The sequence below is a fragment of the Narcine bancroftii genome, chromosome 5, assembly GCF_036971445.1.
Source record: "Narcine bancroftii isolate sNarBan1 chromosome 5, sNarBan1.hap1, whole genome shotgun sequence".
In the NCBI taxonomy this organism is placed as follows: Eukaryota; Metazoa; Chordata; class Chondrichthyes; order Torpediniformes; family Narcinidae; genus Narcine; species Narcine bancroftii.
In genome coordinates, this window is record NC_091473.1 from 215,602,171 (window position 1) to 215,622,120 (window position 19,950).

The following is a 19,950-nucleotide window of genomic DNA, read 5'->3' on the forward strand; positions in this document are numbered from 1 at the left end:
AAGGCCTTTCAAGATACTGAGAAGGGAGGGGGGTGTATATGCTCTAGAAATTGAAGGCAGGCACGACATGTTTACAAGAAAGCCCACTTGGACTGTTCAGAGCCTTTCCCTGCCTCTACACTATGGCTCTGGGTACACCTGCCAAAGACAATCTCCCAAACCTCACCCAAAGAGGTGTGGGGGTGGGGGGGGGGGGACAGTGTGTGTAGTGGGCTGGGTTGCTGTAGTGAACAGCCAGAGCAGCAGGGCACAGGGCTTTCCCCCCACCCCCCACCGCGCAGAGGTTCCAGGCTGCAGCAGCGCATTGTCGGGGAACGGCCAAGCCTCACAGCAGTATGATGACATCACTCCTGTGAGCCTGTCTCCTCCCTGAAAAAGGAAGCTGCGTGGTTTGAATAAACGGCAGTTACTGGTTTACTTGCTTGGTGCAGACAGCATTTATTTCAGTAGCTCTGCCTTTGGCAGTGCGACACACAGTCTTTTTTACATGGGGGAGGGACGACTTCTGAGGAAAGATTTTAAACGTACCTGAAGAACAACTTTCTTGCTGTGCATTTGGAACGTGTTGCCAGTGGAAGTGGTAGAGGTGCGTACCATTGTAAAATTTAAAATATCCATATATGTTGGCATATAAGATGGTAATTGAATCTTAAAAATGTCACGCCAAAACCAGGGGTCATCTTGTGCACCAAGAATAATATCTGAACCTTAAAACTCCTACCGTCCTACCAGTAAATAATTTTTTCCTGAACCTTGTGTTTGAGAAGCTGGATTAATAGTAAAGATATATTTAAACAATAAAAATATAATAAACCTGCCAAACAAACCTTACAACAGCACAGAAAAATGAAGTGAACAGCATTAACCAGTGGCTGTTAGCAACAACTGACGATCCATTCGCCCAGTCTGACTACCATTGACTTAAAACATCCTGTTAAAGGAGACAATGGTGGTTTCTTTTAAAATATGTTAATAAAATTTAAACCTTTGCTGGGTAATATGCTTTTAAAATATTGTTTCAGCATTACTCCTCTGGTCAGTGGTATGTTTGGTCAAGGACTATTGGGCAATAAGCCCTCAGTGGAAAGTGCCAGACTTGAAGTTGTCTTGTATGCTACCTCGACACCAACATTTTAGGTGGAAATACTGGGGGTTATCTGATACATGACTCGTCTTATATGCTGACATATATGGTTCTCAGAAAGTGTGTGGACAAGAAATTCTTTGATGGATATGGCTGAATATAGGAACATTGGAATAAATGGGGCAGACAATTGGGTCGGCAGGGCTAAATTGGGCATTGAAGTCTGTTTCAGTGCTTTAAAGCTCCATGACTCTGTCTTGCTTGTGAAATTCTAGGGTGAACGATTTGATTTGCATATTTTGGAATAGAAAGGTATGTTTGGTACATCAATTCAATGTCATCCTTCGAATCATTTGGAACAGTCACGTTGCCCCTCTTAATTCATCTAAATTCCCTCTCAGTTGCCCATCATCCTTCACTGATTCTTCTTGGTTCAAGATATAATGTACAGAATCAAATTAGCTGGCAGCAGGTCTCTGGTTTATGTGGGAGGAAATCGGGGCAACTGGTTAACCCTCACACAGTCACATGCAGATTCCACCCAATTCGCACTCAGGGTCATATCTGAATCCAGATGACTGCATCAGCCACTGCAACTCAATCCTGGGACGGTCCCTTCTTTGAGAATCTCCATCCTGGAAAATTCCAATCCTATGACACATCGTCTTGGGAATAATCTCACCCCCGTGAGACTCCATCCTGAGAATAATCCTCCCCTGTCCAACGCCATCTCAGTACACTCGCATGCTGTGAAATTCCATGCTAGAAATATTTGATTTTGCAGAGGACTGGATGACTCGACCTGTCAAGTCGGTGGTGATTCACAGATCATTCCTTTCTGTTGCTTTCTCCCTTCTATTTCCCGTTCACTGTTCTCTCTCCCACTCTCCAACAACCCCTCACTGCTCTGGCATTTATCTGAATTGGCATCAATTTTCTATCACCAATGAGCCCACCAGCATATCTTGGAGATCAATTCTGCACAGTTGGGGAATAAAGGGTCCTGGGGTAAGTTGGAAAGTGAAGTCCATGGCCTGATCAGCCATGATATATGTAAATGGCAGAGCATTCTCGACGGGCTGGATGGCCTGATCCTGCTCCAGTTCTCATGTGTGAAGATCCTTCAGCATCCAGGAAAACAATAACATCACGTGGAGAATGTGTGGAGAAAAATTCAAAGTCTCTTGGTCACTGAAACTGTGCCACAGCAGCACTAACTGCTGCAGTGCTCTGCGCCTACTCTGTGAATTCTATCTGCCCTTTGAACCTCCAACTGGGAATATCCCCATCATGTGAAACACCCTGGTGACAATATCCCTGCTTTGTGAAATTCCACCTGCATGGAAAAACACCAATTCCTCCAATTTACTGCCTCCCTCCTCCCTCCCTCCCCACTGTGGACTGGGCAGAAGTTGATTTTCACAACTTGGCTCCACTTTGTACAAACAGAGTGTCTGATTCATTGGCTGAGAGGAGCTGAAACACAAAAACAGGAAACAGAATTTGAGGCCATATTTGTGAGCAAGGATGTCTTTAAAATACACCGGAAGATTAGCCGTTCTTATTCACAGTGGGAGAGGAGATGGCAGGTCAATGTTCAGAGCTGATACTTGTGGAGAGGAGCAGAGGCCAGTAGCCTGGTAAGGTCCTTCTTTGTTCCACTTCCTGGGTTTGTCGATGGCTAAATTATGAGGGTGGGAGGGAGTCTGGTTGCTCAGTGACAGGTGTTGTTTGTTGGCTGCTGACACCACGCTGCTGTGAAAGATGGAAGGAAGTTGACAAAGTGTCATAGGTGCACAAGGTGGGGAGGGGTGGGGAGTGAGAGGGAGGACATTGGGGAGAAATCTATTATTAACCAGGAAAAAAACGGAGGAAACGTACAAAAAGGAGTGATTTGAAGTGGAAGGCAGAGGGGAGCTGAGTGCATGGATCAGGAGAGAGAAAGAGGGAGCACGAGGAAGTGGAGGGAATGAAGGCGTAGAATGGCAGATACACCAACATGATTTTTAATTTACTGGATGTCATAAAGAAACTGCATGATTTGGGCACAAGTTCCAGTCAAACAGCAGCTGGGAGGTCAAAGTTCATTCCATTAAATGTGTGGAATGAAGGGCCTGTGTCAGTGGTTTTGACATTTTAAAAGAAATTGGATTTTAAATCTGACACTGACAGGCTTCAGTGACGATTATCTGCTGACTTTACCTGGCCTGATCTGTACATGACTCCAGACACCGCAGTGCAGTAGCTGATCGTTTGCTGTGAACTGGCACAGTGAGCCACCCAGTTCAAGAGCCATTAGGGATGGAAACAAATACTGGACCTCTCCACATCTTATGAATGAAGAAATAAATGTCACGCATTTTTATACTGTGATATGACTGATTCACCTCGATGTTTTCTTCTATGTTGGGGCGGAATGGTCGGCGGAGTGATTAGCTCAACTCTATTGTGGCACCAGTGGCCTGGTTTGACTCCGGCACTGTCCGTCAGGAGTTTGTATGTTCACCCCACATCTTTGTGGGGTTCCTCCGGGTCCTCTGGTTTACTCGCACCCTTCAAAACATGTGGATGTTTAGCAATAACATAAGGGGTACCGGAAGTGCCTGTTTCCGTGCTGTCCTTATGTTTAAATTTAATAGATCTATCCCATTGGATTGGGATTGATTCCTGATCTAAATTGCAATGTAATTAATTCATTGTTATGTAATTTAATGACTGTTTCATTGTTTCCATGGAAACAGGATGGACAAATTGTTTTCATCTGTATAACTGGCTGTGGATGGTTTACCCATGGGGCAGGTCATCTCCACCAAGTCCTGTTCCAAGGTCAGATTCACCCTTTGTTTGTTCCTGTGATTTATTCCCCCAGGATCTGAGTTCAGGCCATAATCCACACCCACCTGCTCTGCACTTTGGGTTTTGGGGACTGGGATTCTCTCCCAATAGGTTATTTTTGGTGCAGTCTCTCAAATCTTATCCAGGTATAAATTATGAACCATGGGCATTTGTCTGGGGTCACATTGTGAATTTGATCCTCTTCATTTTCTAAAATAACTGATATTCTTGTATGAATTGTTTCTCATACATGGGAATCAGACCATTCTCCAAGATAAAACATATGTCCCTCATGACGTTGGATGAGGAGATTAATTATATTCACATCATTAAAATCATGTTGCCTTGCCCTGTGCTAACTGATCTCTATCTGTAACGTTGCTCTTATACTGTGTTTTACTTGCTGTACAATCTACGAAATGACCAGCTGGACTGTTTGCAAAAAAAGCTTTCTCAGTGCACTTCAGGGCATGTGCCAATAAAGTAACTTGTGTCTTCATAATTAACTGTGCCATCTGGCCCTAGGCCGGGGTCTGCTGTTTCCTGTTATCTGCAATTTCAGAGGTGACCCCATGACTAGGTGTATTCTTCCCGTATCTCATCCTGGTGCATTCATTTCCAAAATGCCTGCCCCTTGGACTTAGTTCACTTGCATCAGATGCTGGTGTTTATTACCCACATATGTGTGATGTCCTGCTCTATTCTTGGTTGCTATTAATCCTGACGCTGTCCATGCATTGTCGTGCTCTCCTCAGCGTCCTTCTTGGGATGCAATGCCCCGATGTTTCCACTGTGGGAAATCCCTTATGAATGTGAGCAGTGAGAATGTGACGACATTCAAACATTACAAGCTGCAAATCTCTGTGATATTTGTTCTGGGGGGTGTCCACGTGCTAGCTGGAAATGGTGGTAGGTGAACTAACTCCCAGATGTGGTGAGGGAATTAAGATGGGACAGGTATTTTTTTTTCACTTTAATCATCCATTTTTTAATATATCTGATTTTAAATCAAAACATACACTCCAGCAAAAAACTGAAAAATAAGCCACAGGCAATGATTTCAACAACAACTTATTTACAAAAGTCGACATACCAAGACCCCAAGCACTGACCCACCCTCCACCACGTTGCTTCAAACTCCTCTCCTGTCCCCAGATCACTTTCCTGCTCCACAATATCAATACACCCTCTCCCTCTGCCCTCTTCATTGTCACTGGCCCCACTTGCATTCCCAAAAATTAAACCTGCCTGCCTCTCCCCACCCATCCACTGTCACACACCCTGACATTTTCCCACTGCTATGACCCCTCCTGTCCCTCCCTCCCTCTCCCAACCCAATTCTTTTCCAGGATCCCCAGTGCATAGAAAGGTTTATTTCCTGAAATGAGCGTTGCAGTGCAGTAGCCTAGGATTGCTGAGGGAATGAGAGGGAGAATCCATTTCAGAACATCAGCAGCTTCACCGGGATTTCCTGACGGAAGGTGGTGCGTGTATCCGTTGGTCATTGCTGTACCTGGAATGTGGACAGAGAAGTGAGATATTGTGTTTTGTAAGAGGCAGCACAGACCATGACCTGGAAGGATGGGTAAAATAAATAAAGGGGACTGTCCTTATTCGAGGAGACGGACCCTCCGAGACGGGTGGTTCCCCCCTTTTCTAGGACCCTCCTGGTTAAGGGGTCTGTCACACTTACAGATAATGGATCCCATGGGAAAATGGTCTATTTTTCTTCTAGGAGATGGTTCCTCACGGACAGGTGGTCTCTCAACATTCTCTGAGGAGGTCCCTAAAGGAGCAGCAGTCTGAAGCCCAGTTGGGGTCTGAAGTGAGATCTGCCCTCGGGCTCAGGTTTTCGGAGCAGAGATCTTCCTTGTTCACATGAACACAACTCTTGTTTGATTTCAATGCTGGAGCCCAGGATCATTGTCCCAAACACTCAGCAACGTTCTGTCACATTTGCTATGTCAAAGCCCAGTAATGTCCCAGGGTTGTGCAGGCCCCCCGACTGCATCCGCTGTTGATTGTGCTATAGTTGGGATTCGAAAATCCGAGAACACAATGTAGTGAGAAATGGAAGCTGGGCTTCATGGGTTATCTCTGATATTGGTCATTTGGTTACCTTGACCACAGTGACAAAGGTGCTGTAGAGGAAACTGATAATGAACAGAATGGCGAAGGCAGCAACTGTAAGCACGTTGTCATCTCCATCCAACTCTCCTGGTTCTTCCTTTCCTTCCTCTCCTATCAATTCAGTGCAGGCTTCTGCAGTGATCAAGAAAGCAGGAAAGTTAGTTTCCCACATATGTTTCATGAAGACCAACAACGTCTCAATAAAATGAAGACAGCAAGAGGACATGAGCCATTTCATGAGGTTGTGGATGATCTGGAACCAATTGTGTTATCTGACTTTACCATTAAAACCTTGGGTCAGCAAAAATTCCAGAATCTCAGTGTGAAAATAACCTTTGGATCTAGCATCGATTGCGTCCTTGTAAAACGGTGTGAACATATCTGTAAAACTCTTCCCTCCAAAATGTCTGAGGGACAAATGTGAGACCTGAATTGCATTAAAGTGAGAAAAAAGTTGCAGGACTGACATTCACTTTTTTTGGAGGATGGAGTTCTCTGTTCAGACAAAGTTCTGAACCTTAGAGCGATGAAAAAACATGAGCAAGTTCAAGGTGGAACTTTGGCCCAGTCACTGTTCCCACTCATTGCTGAATGAAGCACAATATCTTCTCCAAAAGCAGGGCAGGCATTCTCCACATGAAGAAGCAGCTATTTCAAAGGATATGGAGTTTGTTCTCTGTTATTTCAACCTACAATTCATTGGCATATTCCAGGGGTCCCTGGAGGTACTTTCTGGAAGCAGGTTTGCATTCACGACAAGTGCAGCTTCTGAAGTACCATGGAAGCTTATGGAATTCTGAAGACACAGCCTGTTGAATGACTTGAATTACAAAATTACCTGGGAGGGTAACAGAGCCAGGACAGTAACTGTGGTTTTGGAAACTGCGCTTACTCGGTCTATAACTGATAACACCGAGTGGCTGTTTGAATCACTTCCCATCCAGCAGCCGATGACGAGCCGGCTCCTAGAAAGGCAGGACGCTGCTGAACAAAATTTTGATTTGCCTGTATTGTTGAATGACAGAATCCCAGTGGACACTCATTATGATTACTCCATTAACTTTGTTTTTACCATATGGTTTTCAGCGAATTCCGGAACCATAAATGGAACGAGAGAGTGGCGACCTTTTGCTATGCCTGGATAGCATGCAAAACAGTTTTTAAACTGCATCTTGGTGCACAGAACAATAAAAAATACACGAAATCAATGAAACAAAAAAAAATAATGTCTTCTAATTATCTCTGTCATTTTCCTTTAACATCCTGAAAACATTGAATGTGTCTTCCTTCAGCTTTCCAGATTTCAGAGAATACACCATCATTTAACTATCTCACCTTGTAATTTACCCGTGAGGGTCCAGGTCTGTCCAGCTGGAATTTCCTGTCCTGGTTGTGGTATCCAAACTGCTCAGTACTGTACACGTGTTCTAACCTACAGCATAACTCTCCCCCTTGCTGTCCTGTCCTCCTGATATAAAGAAATTGAGCCTGTTCACTATTCAACAAGATTATGGGTGATCTGGACCTGGAATTAGTTCCAAATACCTGCCTGTTCCCCATAACCCCCTTGATTCCCCCACAATGCAAAACTCTGTCTTGAATATATCTAATGAGCAGGTCTCTACAACTTCCTTGGGCAGAGAATTCCACCGATTTTCTGTGCTCTAGGAAAAGCAGATCCTCATTATCAATTACAACCTTGGATGGCATTGAGTTTGATTTTTTCTTTCCTTTTTTTCTCTTTCTTTACTTTTTATGCAACTCTTTGTACAAATACATATTGGACTGGGAGTTAAGAGTAAGTATTATTGTCATAATATATGCTTTAACCTCAAATGTGTAATAGTCTCAAGCAATGGATTTATTATATATTTGTTTTTTCTGACAAAACAATAAAAATAAATTTAAAAAGACAATATATCTTATGAGTAGATCTTCACAACTTCCTTGGGCAGGGAATTCCACTCTCGACACTCTCTGAAAAGCAGATCCTCATCATCTCTCTCCTAAATATATTCCCCCAAGTCTTCATGAGATGTTCCTTGTTCTAATTTCACCTGCCAGAGCAGGAACTTATCTATCTCTGTTATCTATCTCTTTTAGAATTTTGCACATTTCTATAAGATCCCCTCTCATTTTTCTTAATACCAGTGAATACAATCCTCTCTGTAAAAGGGAGTTAATCCTCAGTGGCTGGCACGACGTAACAAACACAGATAGATGTTTCATACCTTTGTTGTGAACATCTTGAATATTGTGTGTAACTGTGGTTGGTTAAGTATTAAATGTGGAGGGGGTAAGGTGGCGATGGGGGGGGGAGAGTGTGAAAGGGATCGAGAAAGCTTGAACTCCTCAGAAATTCTTGTATTGAATTGATAATTTTTAACTGTAATCAATGTTGATATTGTCAACATTAACATCGATAAGATGGATAATTGTTTAAGTCTAGAAAATTATAAATAGAATATTAAAGAAAAGAGTTAATCAGCACTTCTATCTTTAAACCATTCTCCCGAATCTTGAGGTTAGGGCCCCCCCCAATCAGTGGAAATAAATTTCCTGCCACATCTGATCTATCCCTTTCATAATTTTACCTTTCTGTATGATCCCCTCTGTTAGGTCTGCTTTGTTCATGAATGAGTGAGTCAAACACCAGACTGAGTCAAAATCAAGGTTCTTTGTTCTTTATTGCCGGATTGTAACACTTGCAACTAACAGTGTTAGTTGGAGAAGGCGCATTCTGCCATTATCAGCAAGTGGTGTTTTTTATATACCTTAGGATACGTACTTAGTAAATTATCATACCATGACATTGTCCAATGAATAAACTGTTGCTATCCTTCTCTGCTAGTTTCCTGCACATCAATTTGTCATCCCCACTCTTATCTTGAGAGTACAAGGTTACAACTGCATCTTGTTACGGCCCAGCACTGGGTGACTCCTTCTACATTCCCAGCTCATGATGTTTTTACCTAACACCTCTCATTCTTCTTAATTCCAGTGACTATATTCCCAGCGACTCAATCTCCCCTTACAGGATGAACCTTTCTTTGCTGGAATCAACCTGATGAACCACTGCTTCCTATCCAGTATATCCTTCCTTCTCACATATGGAGACTCAAACTCCAGGTGCAGCTTCACCTGAACCCTGTTCAGCTCCAGCAGATCCTACCTCTCTTCAATTCAATCCCTCCGGAAGTGAAGGCCCACATCCCATTTCCCTTCTTCATTACCTCTTGCATCTGCAAATTAACCTTTGTGATTCATTCGCAATCATTGCCAACTCCCTCTGGATCAGAACATACGGTAAATATTCACCATTAAAAAAAATAACCTGATCTATTATTTTCTTCCACCGTGAATGATCTCAGATTTTACAACTTGACAGACCCTTCTCCACTCATTAGTCTGTCTTTCTCTTCAGACTCTGCATTCTTTCCACAATTTTTCTCCTGTATATATGGATGACATGGTTAGCATAGCAATCAGCACAATGCCTTTACAGCGCCAGCGATTGTGACCGGAGTTAAAATCCCGGGCTGTCTGTATGGAGTTTTCATATTCTCCTCATGTCTGCGTGGATTTTTCCTGGGGGATCCAGTTTCTTCCCACTGTTTGAAACCAGAGGTGAGGGTTCATTGGGTGTAAATTGTGTGCCAAGGGCTTGTGGCCGAAATGGCCTGTTTCTGCAATGTTTTATTCTTACAGCAAGCTGGGGAACTTTTACATCACGAGTGCCCTCACCACATCTAAAAGTAAAGTTGTTCACCCCTTCTGTCATGTACCTGAGTCTGTTCAGAAGGCTCTAACATGTTACTCTGTTTTTGCTTCCACCACTATCCCTGTTCCAGGCACCAACCACCGTCTGAGTGAAAGATCTTGCTAAAACTTGCTCTTGTTCGGGTTAAACACGTTCTCTTGTGTGTTACATGTTTAGCTTTGGGAAAAGACAATGACAGTCTACATTCTCAATGCCATTCATGATTCTATTTGCATGCAGTTCTCCAAGTGACTCCAACCTGACTTATATAGCAGCCACATGTCTTGCTCACTTTGGTACTGAATGCTCCACCAGAAGAAGACAAGCAGACCACACCCCTTCTTCAGCACCTTCGGTACTTTTCAAGGAGCTGTGGATCCCAGATCTCTTTGCACATCCATGCTTTGAAGAGTCCTGCCATGAACTGACTTTCCAAAGTTCAAAAACTCACATTTGTCTGGATCAAACTCCATCTGCCATTTCTCTGCCCATATCTGTAACTGATTTACATCTGTTATATTCTTTGTCCACAACTCCACAGAATCATCTCCAAATGTACTGACCCACACACGTACATTTTGATCCAGGTCATTTATGTACACCACAAACAAAAGGATTCCCAAGACCTTTCCCTCTGGAACACCATGGGTGACGGGCTTCCACAACCACCTTCACTTTTCAAGGGGCCAGACACTTCTGAATCCATACTATCATTCACTGTCGATTTAATGCATCCTATCTTTCTGGATCAGTCTATTGTGAGGGACCTTCTCAAATGCCTCATTGAAATTCATGAGGTCAAGATCCAGTGCCCCACCCTCATCGACCATCTCTGTTACTTCTTCAAAAAATATCATTCACATAATTAAGACATGATCTACACCACGTAAAGCCAAGTTGATCTGACCATGATGCTCAAAATGTGCACATATACACTATCCTCAAGTCTCTTTTGGTGAGGTTCCCACCACAGATTGGATGTTACTGGAGTATAATTTCCTGGAATACCCTTATTTCCCTTCTTGGCCACTCTCTACAGAAATAATTAGGGGAAAAAGTGTGGAGCGTATCACCAGTCCAGAAATAACATCTTATCTCCAAATGGACCATAACATTGCTTGTGTTTGTCCTTTTGCAAAGAACACAAAACTCTGTGAATTGGATCAGGACTGGTCTCTCAGCTGCAGTCACTTGAGAACAAATAGTGAATTAGGGCTTCTGCAGAATGTTACATTCACAACGCTGTTCAAATTGTGAACCATGTGATCAGATGCTGTTCTCCATACAAGGAAGAGTGACATTCTGGAGATACCCTCTCTTTCCTCAATGGAATTAATTGGTGGTGCAATCATGACCTGGATTTCCTGGACTCTAATACTAAAGGACAGCATGCCTGTGGATGGATGTACATCACGCCAATGCAAACCGACTCCAACTGAGTTTCATTGAAGCGTTGAAACTTCGTGATGGACCTCTTCTCCAGTGTTGACAAAAACCTGAACAAATACAAGTACTCAGCCTGACTCCACCCATCTGCAGTGAGTCAGCCAAATAAACCTTTGACCCTGTTCCTCTTCGGCCCAAGTCTTCACGTCCCAGGTTACCCTGAACTGCTCAAAATCAATGAGGGCCAGCTCACACAAAGTGGCCATCATCCTCTTCCTTCAGTTGTGCTGACAGACAGACTTGCCCAAAGTTCCTGAGAAACTAGTGTCCAAACCTTGATCTTGCCACCATTATGTCATCTTTCTTTCATCGGGTGAGACTGTTGCTTATCGGACCAGCATTTATTGTTCTGCTCCAGTGACTGACTTGCCAGGCCTATCAGAGACACTGATGAATTTGGTGAGTGACTGAAGGCGAAAGAGTGCAAAAGGCAGGTGAACTTTACAAAAGGTCATCAGTGAACCTGTTAATCTTCTGTTCCTTTCCCAGTTTCACCCTCACTTCGACTGCCCACAGCAACTCATATCCTGCTATTGCTTTCTAGTTTAAAATCCTGCACTGTCCCTTCAAGTTGTGCGTCGAAGCCATTCTCCAGAGGCTGTTGAGCATAACCAAGCGTTGCCCTCCTCTGTGTTGGGCTATTGAGGTGTTCGACAAGATGTGGTGGAGGCAGATACAATTGGGTCTTTTAAGAGACTTTTGGAAAGGTACATGGAGCTTAGAAAAAAGACCTATGGGTAAGGCTGGTCATTTCTCAGGTAGGGACATTATTGGCACAATTTAGTGGGCCGAAGGGCCTGTGTTTTAATGTAGGTTTTGTATGTTTTTCTGTGAAATTGTATCAATGAATATATTTGCTTCTGTTCTATGCATTCAGGTTATCAGCTCCCTCACATAAGCACAACAATGCCTCATCGATCTTTCAGTGAACTAACTTGGCCCCAGTTTGTGGCATAGAGAAAGGTGTTTAAGATTAGGGTGAATCCCAGAACCGTACCTTGCATGTTTTTCACCTCCCGGCTGATACTGGTGTTGGAGGGGGGATGAGACACTATACAGCTGAAGACTGAGCCTTTCTTCCACTCATCTGTCCTCACTGTCAGGAAGTGGCTGGCACTGAAAGTGCCCACCTGCTCCAAAGCAGTCCGTGTAGTGGGGGTGTTGGAGGAGATCAGGGAGCTGTCTTTCTCCCAGGTGACATTTATGAGGTCCGGGTAGAATCCAGAGACCACACACTCGAGGGTGGCCGTGATCCTACTCTTGGTATCGTCATGTGTTGGCGGCAGCAGACGGACCTCAGGCCCTTTGATCTCGACTGGAACAGACGAGCAAAGAAAGGAGACGTCAACATTTTTACTCAAGGTCACAGATGTTGTCCATCTAATCACTGATCTTTTGCCCACCTTTGGTACTTTGTGTCTGTGCTGAGACTGGCGAGGACGAAGAAGATCCTTGGGTGGAACAAGTGTACACTGCCCCACTGTACCACTCCTCCACACTGGTCTGAAATTGGCTGATCACTGTGCTTTGTGTCCCTTCCTCTCTCGGTTGTTGGGTCACATTTCCTTTCATTTTCTCCCTTCCGCTCACCTGCCAGTATATTTGGACCTGGCTCAGATCAGCACCCACAACCAGGCACACCAGAGTAGCGCTCTTGTTGATCCAAATCTCTTCAGTGGATGGATTTTGTAAAAAGATGGATAATTCTGCAGGTGAGAAATAGAAAACTTACAAACTGGACTATGTCTGGTGTCAGCGGGCTTCTCCACTTCGGCCCAGACTTGAATGACAGCTGCATCTGCAGTGAACTGAACATTAGAATGAAACCATCTTTTCTGACTGCCTTGACTGAGTAAACGGAATTGAACACCAGGAACTCATATCCTTGGGAACCTGTCGGCTTTTGACAGGGACAGTGAGATAGTTGTAAACTGAATGGCATTTAGTTGCTGCAGGGTCAACAAGTGCATTCACCTGGATGTGAGATGCAGTTTCTGACCAAAGGAAACATTGCACAAATTCATCTTGCCTTGGTGCCTCTGTGGGACTGTGGACCACTTATTGACATTGTGCCTACTGAATCAGCGAGGCCTCTCCTCTCTGTTCAGACTGAACCTGGGATTCTTCTGGTATGAAAACATTGGTGCTGACATTCAGATCTTCCTTGACCATGCCTCTTGCCATCTCAGTATGTTTGACCAAATCAGTGCTTGGAATATTACAATTTTCTGCAGCGTGGGAGTGTGGCAACTTTTTGTGACCTGCTTCAAATATCTTTAACAATATTTCTGGGCACCAATTAATTCCTGGACATACCAGATGACAGGTGTGTACGTATGAAGCAGGAGCAAAGGTCGACTATTTGGCCTGTGATACCTGCACCCTCAACCAATAAGATCATGTCGGATCAGTTCCACATACCTGCCTTTCACCCATTAGCCCTGATTCCCCAACAATGCAAAAATCTATTGAACTGTCTTAATTACATCGAATGAACAAGTCTCCAAAACTGCCCAGGGCAGAGAATTCCACGGATTCGCTACTTGATGTGAAAACCACTTCCTCATCATCTCAATCCTAAATATATTCCTATCCCTTTCCGATTTCAAATTTCCTCATAATATTTCTGTAAGACTCCTTCTCATTCTTCTCTCTTCCAGCGTGTATAGTCCCAAGCAACTCAATCTCCACCCCTAGTTTTCCCTCCATTATCTACAGACTCAACCTGATGAGCCTCCTTTGCACCGCTTTCTGCCAGGATAACATTTCTCACGTAAGGAGACCAGAACCTTACCCAATACTCCAGCGGCGGCCTCACCAATAGCCTGTCCAGTTGCAGCAGAATCTCCCTGTTCTTCATTTCAATCCCTCCAGCAATGAACCCGCATCCCATTGACCTTCTTAATGACCTGTTGTACCTTAACACCAAGCTTCGGCGATTCACGCACAAGCACTTCCAAGTCCATCTGCACAGCAGTATGCTGCAAACGTTAACCATTTAAAGAATAATTTGATCAACTATATTTTTCTTCCACTGTGAATGACCTTGGTCATAGCAGGGTCTGTGAGATAGTTGCAAGCTGAGTGACCTTTAGCTTCCCTAATGCAATAAGTGCAATCTCCAGCAGATGTAGTTTCTGGACTGGCTACCATGTGACTCTAGAACCATGTGACTGTCCTCAGAATGAACAACAGCAAGTGCTCACCTCAAGGATAGGTCAGGGTGGGCATGAAATGATGACCTTGCCACTGAGGTCCAAATGGTGTGAATGATTCAAATGGTTTTAATCACATTTTTGAGAAGCTGACCTCAGTCTTGGGATCAGGTTTTTACGTGAAATACTTGCTATGTTTGGTGCACCAAGGAACATAAGAATTGAGCCTGTTCCACCATTCAACAAGATTATTGCTGATCTGGTCCTAGAATTAGTTCCAAATACCTACCTGTTCCCCATAACCCCCTTGATTCCCCCACAATGCAAAACTCTGTCTTGAATATATCTAATGAGCAGGTCTCTACAATTTCCTTGGGCAGGGAATTCCACCGATTTTCTCCACTCTCAGAAAAGCAGATCCTCATTATCAATTACAACCTTGGATGTCATTAGGTTCGATTTTTTTTCTTTCCCTTTTTTCTCTTTCTTTATTCTTTATGCAACTCTTTGTACAAATTCATATTGGATTGGGAGTTAAGAGCAAGTATTAAAAAGGGCACAAGGTGTAGGCCAAGCAACTATAGGCTAGTACATTTGATATCGGTGGTGGAGAAACTAATGGAAGGAATTCTTAGGGATAATATGTATAAATATCTGGATGGGCAAGGATTGATCAGGGACTCTCAATATCAGTTTGTCAGGGGAAAGTCGTGTTTGACAAATCTTGTTGAATTTTTTGAAGAGGTGACCAGAAAGGTTGATGAAGGTAGAGCAGTTGATCTGGTGTATTTGGATTGTAGTAAGGCTTTTGATTAAGTTCCACGTGGAAGGTTAGTGAAGAAGGTTCAATCGCTAGGGACTAATATAGAGATAGACAGATGGGTTTAGCGGTGGCTAGAAGATAGGCACCAGAGATTAATGGTGGACAACTGTCTGTCAGGATGGAGGCCAGTGACGAGCGGTGTGCCTCAGGAATCGGTGTTGGGTCCTTTGTTGTTCGTCATTTATATTAATGATTTGGATGACAGGGTGGTAAACTGGGTGAATAAATATGCAGACAATACAGAAATAGGGGGAGTTGTGGATAGTGAGGAGGATTTCCATGGACTACAGAATTATTTGGACTGTTTGGAATGGTGGGCTGAAAGGTAGCAGATGGAGTTTAATGTAGACAAGTTTGAGTTGCTTCATTTTGGGAAAAATAACCAAAATAGGACGACGCATGCAGTGAAGGGGATTGAGGAATGCTGAGGAACAGAGAGATCTTGGAATAACGGTTCAGCATTCCTTAAAGGTGGATTCCCATGTAGATAGGGTAGTGAAGAAGGCTTTTGGTATGCTGGCCTTTATAAATCATAGCATATGGTAGCATAGCATAGCTCCATATAGGAGCTGGGAGGTGATGTTCAGACTGTTTAAGGCATTGGTGAGGCCAAGTGTGGAGTATTGTGTTCAGTTCTGGTTGCCAAATTCTAGGAATTTATAGAATTATTTATAGAAATATAAATAAGGTAGAAAGGGTGCAAAGAAGGTTTACAAAAATGTTGCCTGGATTGGAGTATCTTGAATACGGAGAAAGATTGAGTAGACTGGGACTTTATTCGTTGGAGCGTAGAAGGTTGAGAGGGGATTTGATCGAGTTTTTGAAAGTTATGAAGGGAATAGATAGAGTAGATGTGAATAGGCTCTTTCCCCTGAGGGTAGGGGAGATGGGAACAAGGGGTTATAAGTTAAGGGTTAGGGGGGAAATTTTTAGGAGTAATTGTGGTGGTACACCACCGGCCTACTGCAGGGGCAACCTCTGTACCTGCAGAAGTGTGAGGGGACAGGACAACACCTGGCTGGCTATCAATCTGTCGGCCTGAATGGATCAAGATCCACCCAGTCGGGTGTCAATCATCCTCCGGGATATAAGCCTGCGCCGGCCTCCCGAGGCCTCACTCAGAGTTGCTACAGCTAGAGCCAGCCTGGCTCTGTGGAAGTCTTTGTGGATTAAAGCCTGTTGTACAGTCTTTACCTTTGTGTGTGTCTGATTCTGGCTATCAGCGCACCACAGTAATATAAGAGGATGCTTCTTCACTCAGAGAGTGGTGGTTTAGTGGAATGATCTACTGGAAAAGTAGTTGCTGCAGGGTTAATTTTGTCATTTAAGAGGAGGCTAAATGAGTACATGGATGTGAGGGGATTGGAGGGTAATGGGCATGGTAGTAGATAGGTGGAACTAGTGGAGTTTCACATAAATCGGTGCAGACTAGAAGGACCAATATGGCCTGTTTCCGTACTGTAAATTGTTATATGCTTATATTATTGTCATAATATGTGCTATAATCTTTAATGTGTAATAGTCTCATGCGATCAATTTATTATACATTTGTTTTGTTTTTCTGATAAAACAATAAAAATAACATAAAAAGAATATATCTAATGAGTAGGTCTCCACATCTTCCTTGGACAGGGAATTCCACAGATTTGCTACACTCTCTGAAAAGCAGATCCTCATCATCTCTCTCTCTTCAATTCCCCCAAGTCTTCATGATATGTTCCCTGTTCGAATTTCACCTCCCAGAAGAAAAACTTTCCTGCCACTGTTATCTATCCCTTTGACAATTTTGCACATTTCGAAAAGATCCCCTCTCATTTTTCTTAATTCCAGTGAACACAATTCTCTCTGCAAAAAGGAGTTAATCCTCAGTGGCTGCCACGACGTGACAAACACATACCTTTGTTGTGAACATCTTGATTGTTGTGTGTAACTGTGGTTGGTTAAGTGTTAAATGTGGAGAGGGTATAGCAGGGTGGGGGGGGGGTGTGGGGGCGGTGTGAAAGGGATCGAGAAAACTTGAACTCAATAACTGTTCAATTCAGAAAATTATAAATAGAATATTAAAAGAAAAGGAGTTAATCCACACTTATATCTTAATTGACTACCCCGAACGTTGAGGTTAGGCTCCCCCTACTAGAGGAAATAAATTTCCTGCCACATCTGATCAATCCCTTTCATAATTTTACCTTTCTGTAAGATCCCCTCTCATTCTTCTTAATTCCAGTGAGTATAGTCCCAGCAACTCAATCTCCCCTTACAGGCTGAACCTTTCTTTGATGGAATCAACCTGATGAACCACCGCTTCCAATCCAGTATAGTCTTTTTCATATACAGAGACTCAAACTCCAGGTGCAGCTTCACCTGAACCCTGTTCAGCTACAGCAGATCCTACCTCTCTTCAATTCAGTCCCTCCGGAAGTGAAGGCCCGCATCATCCCATTTCCCTTCTTCATTACCTCTTGCAGCTGCAAATTAACCTTTGTGATTCATTCACAATCACTGCCAACTCCCTCTGGATCAGAGCATAAGGTAAATATTCACCATTAAAAAAAATAACCTGATCTATTATTTTCTTCCACTGTGAATGACCTCAGATTTTACAACTTTGTCCCACCTGACAGACCCTTCTCCACTCATTGACTAGTCTCTCTCTCTCTTCAGACTCTGCATCCTTTCCACAATTTTCTCCTGTACATATGGGCGACATGGTTAGCGTAGCAGTTAGCGCATTGCCTTTAGAGTGCCAGCGATTGAGACCGGGGTTAAAATCCTGGGCTGTCTGTAAGGAGTTTGCAAGTTCTGCTCATGTCTGCATGGTTTTTTCCTGAGGCTCCAGTTTCTACCCACTCTTTGAAATGTACCAGGGATGTAGGTTCATTGGGGGTAAATTGGGTGCCAAGGGCTTGTGACCGAAATGGCCTGTTTCTGTGCTGTGTGCCTCTATATCTCAATTTTGTGTCATCAACAGGCTTTGATACAGAGCACTCGGTCCCTTACTTAAATTATTCTTGCATATCATGGGCCCAGTATCAACCCCTGTTGCAAACTGCCAATAGATAACACCCATTTATCTGAATCTTCTGTTTTCTTTTGGGAAACCAATCCTCTATGCATCCTAATATCTTATGCCCCAATTTCAAGCATCCTTATCCTCTGGGTGTCTTTTTTGTGGCACATTATTGAATGCCTTCTTGAAGCCCAAGTCCCCAACATCCACCTATTCTCTTTGATCCATTGCTTTCATTACATCCTCAAAGAACTTCAGGGTTGCACAGTTAGCGTAACGCTCTGACAGCTGCAGAGATTGGGACCAGGGTTCAAAACCCGCGTGGTCTAAAAGGAGTTTGTATGTTCTCCCTGTATCTGCGTGGGTTTCATCCCAGTGCTCTGGTTTCCTTCCACAGTTTAAAAAAGTACCAAAGATTGTAGGTCAATTGGGTGTAGTCAAGCAGCACAGGTCCAGGTGCTGAAAGGGCCTTTTATCGCGCTGTATCTCTAAATTTGCAGGCGGCGGCCTCGGCCCCGGTCCGGGCAGTATGGACCGACCTAGGAGGGGAGGCAGGCCCCTCCAGCCCGGGTAAGAAACCTGCATAGGAGAAGGCCACTCCGATATAAAACCTACGACCCAAGGACCTCGCTGCCACGTCCCAGCTTGCTTGGCCACGGCACACGAACCATGGGTGTAAAGGGTGGGGCCAGTACTGCGCGCACTGCACTCCACCTAAAAGCTCCTTTGCGCAGGCCCGAGGACAGGTCCACGTCCTCCCCCTCCACGTCCTCCCCCTCCACGTCCTCCCCCTCAAAAGATGCTCACAAACTCAGGCTAGCATGCTGGAACATCAGAACCATGCTAGACAAGGCTGACAGCCACCGACCTGAACGTCGGTCTGCCCTCATTGCACATGAACTCCTCAGACTTGACATCGACATAGCCGCTCTCAGTGAAGTCCGCCTGGCAGATGTAGGCAGCCTCCGAGAACGCGGCGCGGGCTACACACTCTACTGGTCTGGCAAGCCTTTGGATGAACGACGCCTATCTGGTGTAGGCTTCATGGTCAAGAGCTTCATTGCCTCCAAACTCGAAAACCTTCCGACAGGCCTCTCGGACCGAATCATGTCCATGCGACTCCCACTTCAAAACAAGCGTCACATCACCCTCATCAGTGTCTATGCTCCAACCCTCCAGGCGGAACCAGCAGAAAAGAACAAGTTCTACACCGACCTGCGCAACCTCATCCAACGTACCCCTACAGCCGACAAGGTTGTCATCCTGGGCGACTTCAACGCTCGTGTCGGCAAAGACTCAGAAACCTGGCCAGGAATCCTGGGCAAGCATGGTGTCGGCAAGTGCAACGACAATGGGCGCCTCCTGTTGGAGCTCTGCGCAGAACAGCGACTTGTCATTACAAACACCCTTTTTCAGCAGAGGGACAGCCTTAAGACCACCTGGATGCATCCCCGATCCAAACACTGGCACCTCCTGGACTACATCCTGGTGCGAGAAAGTGACAAACAAGATGTGCTCCACACCAGGGTCATGCCTAGCGCGGAATGCCACACTGACCACCGGCTGGTTCGCTGCAAGCTCAACCTTCACTTCAAGCCAAAGCCCAGGAACAATAAAGCCCCCAGAAAGAGGTTCAATGTTGGAAACCTGCAGTCAGACGAAGCGAGAGGAAACTTCCAGGCAAACCTCAAAGCAAAGCTCGACGTTGCA

At 44.4% G+C, this 19,950-nt stretch overlaps 1 protein-coding gene across 1 annotated transcript in view; it reads right to left on the reverse strand.

Moving 5' to 3' along the window:
• Window positions 1–5,202: 5,202 nt before the first annotated feature.
• Window positions 5,203–19,950, reverse strand: part of LOC138765517 (immunoglobulin mu heavy chain-like) — a 39,142-nt gene continuing 24,394 nt past the window's right edge. Inside the window, exons 9-11 of the mRNA XM_069942546.1 lie at window positions 12,659–12,961; window positions 12,253–12,570; window positions 5,203–5,432 (exon numbers count right to left, since the gene is read on the reverse strand). Coding sequence (XP_069798647.1) covers window positions 5,218–5,432; window positions 12,253–12,570; window positions 12,659–12,961 — 836 coding nt within the window. The 3' untranslated portion in view covers window positions 5,203–5,217. The remainder of the gene's footprint in view (window positions 5,433–12,252; window positions 12,571–12,658; window positions 12,962–19,950) is intronic.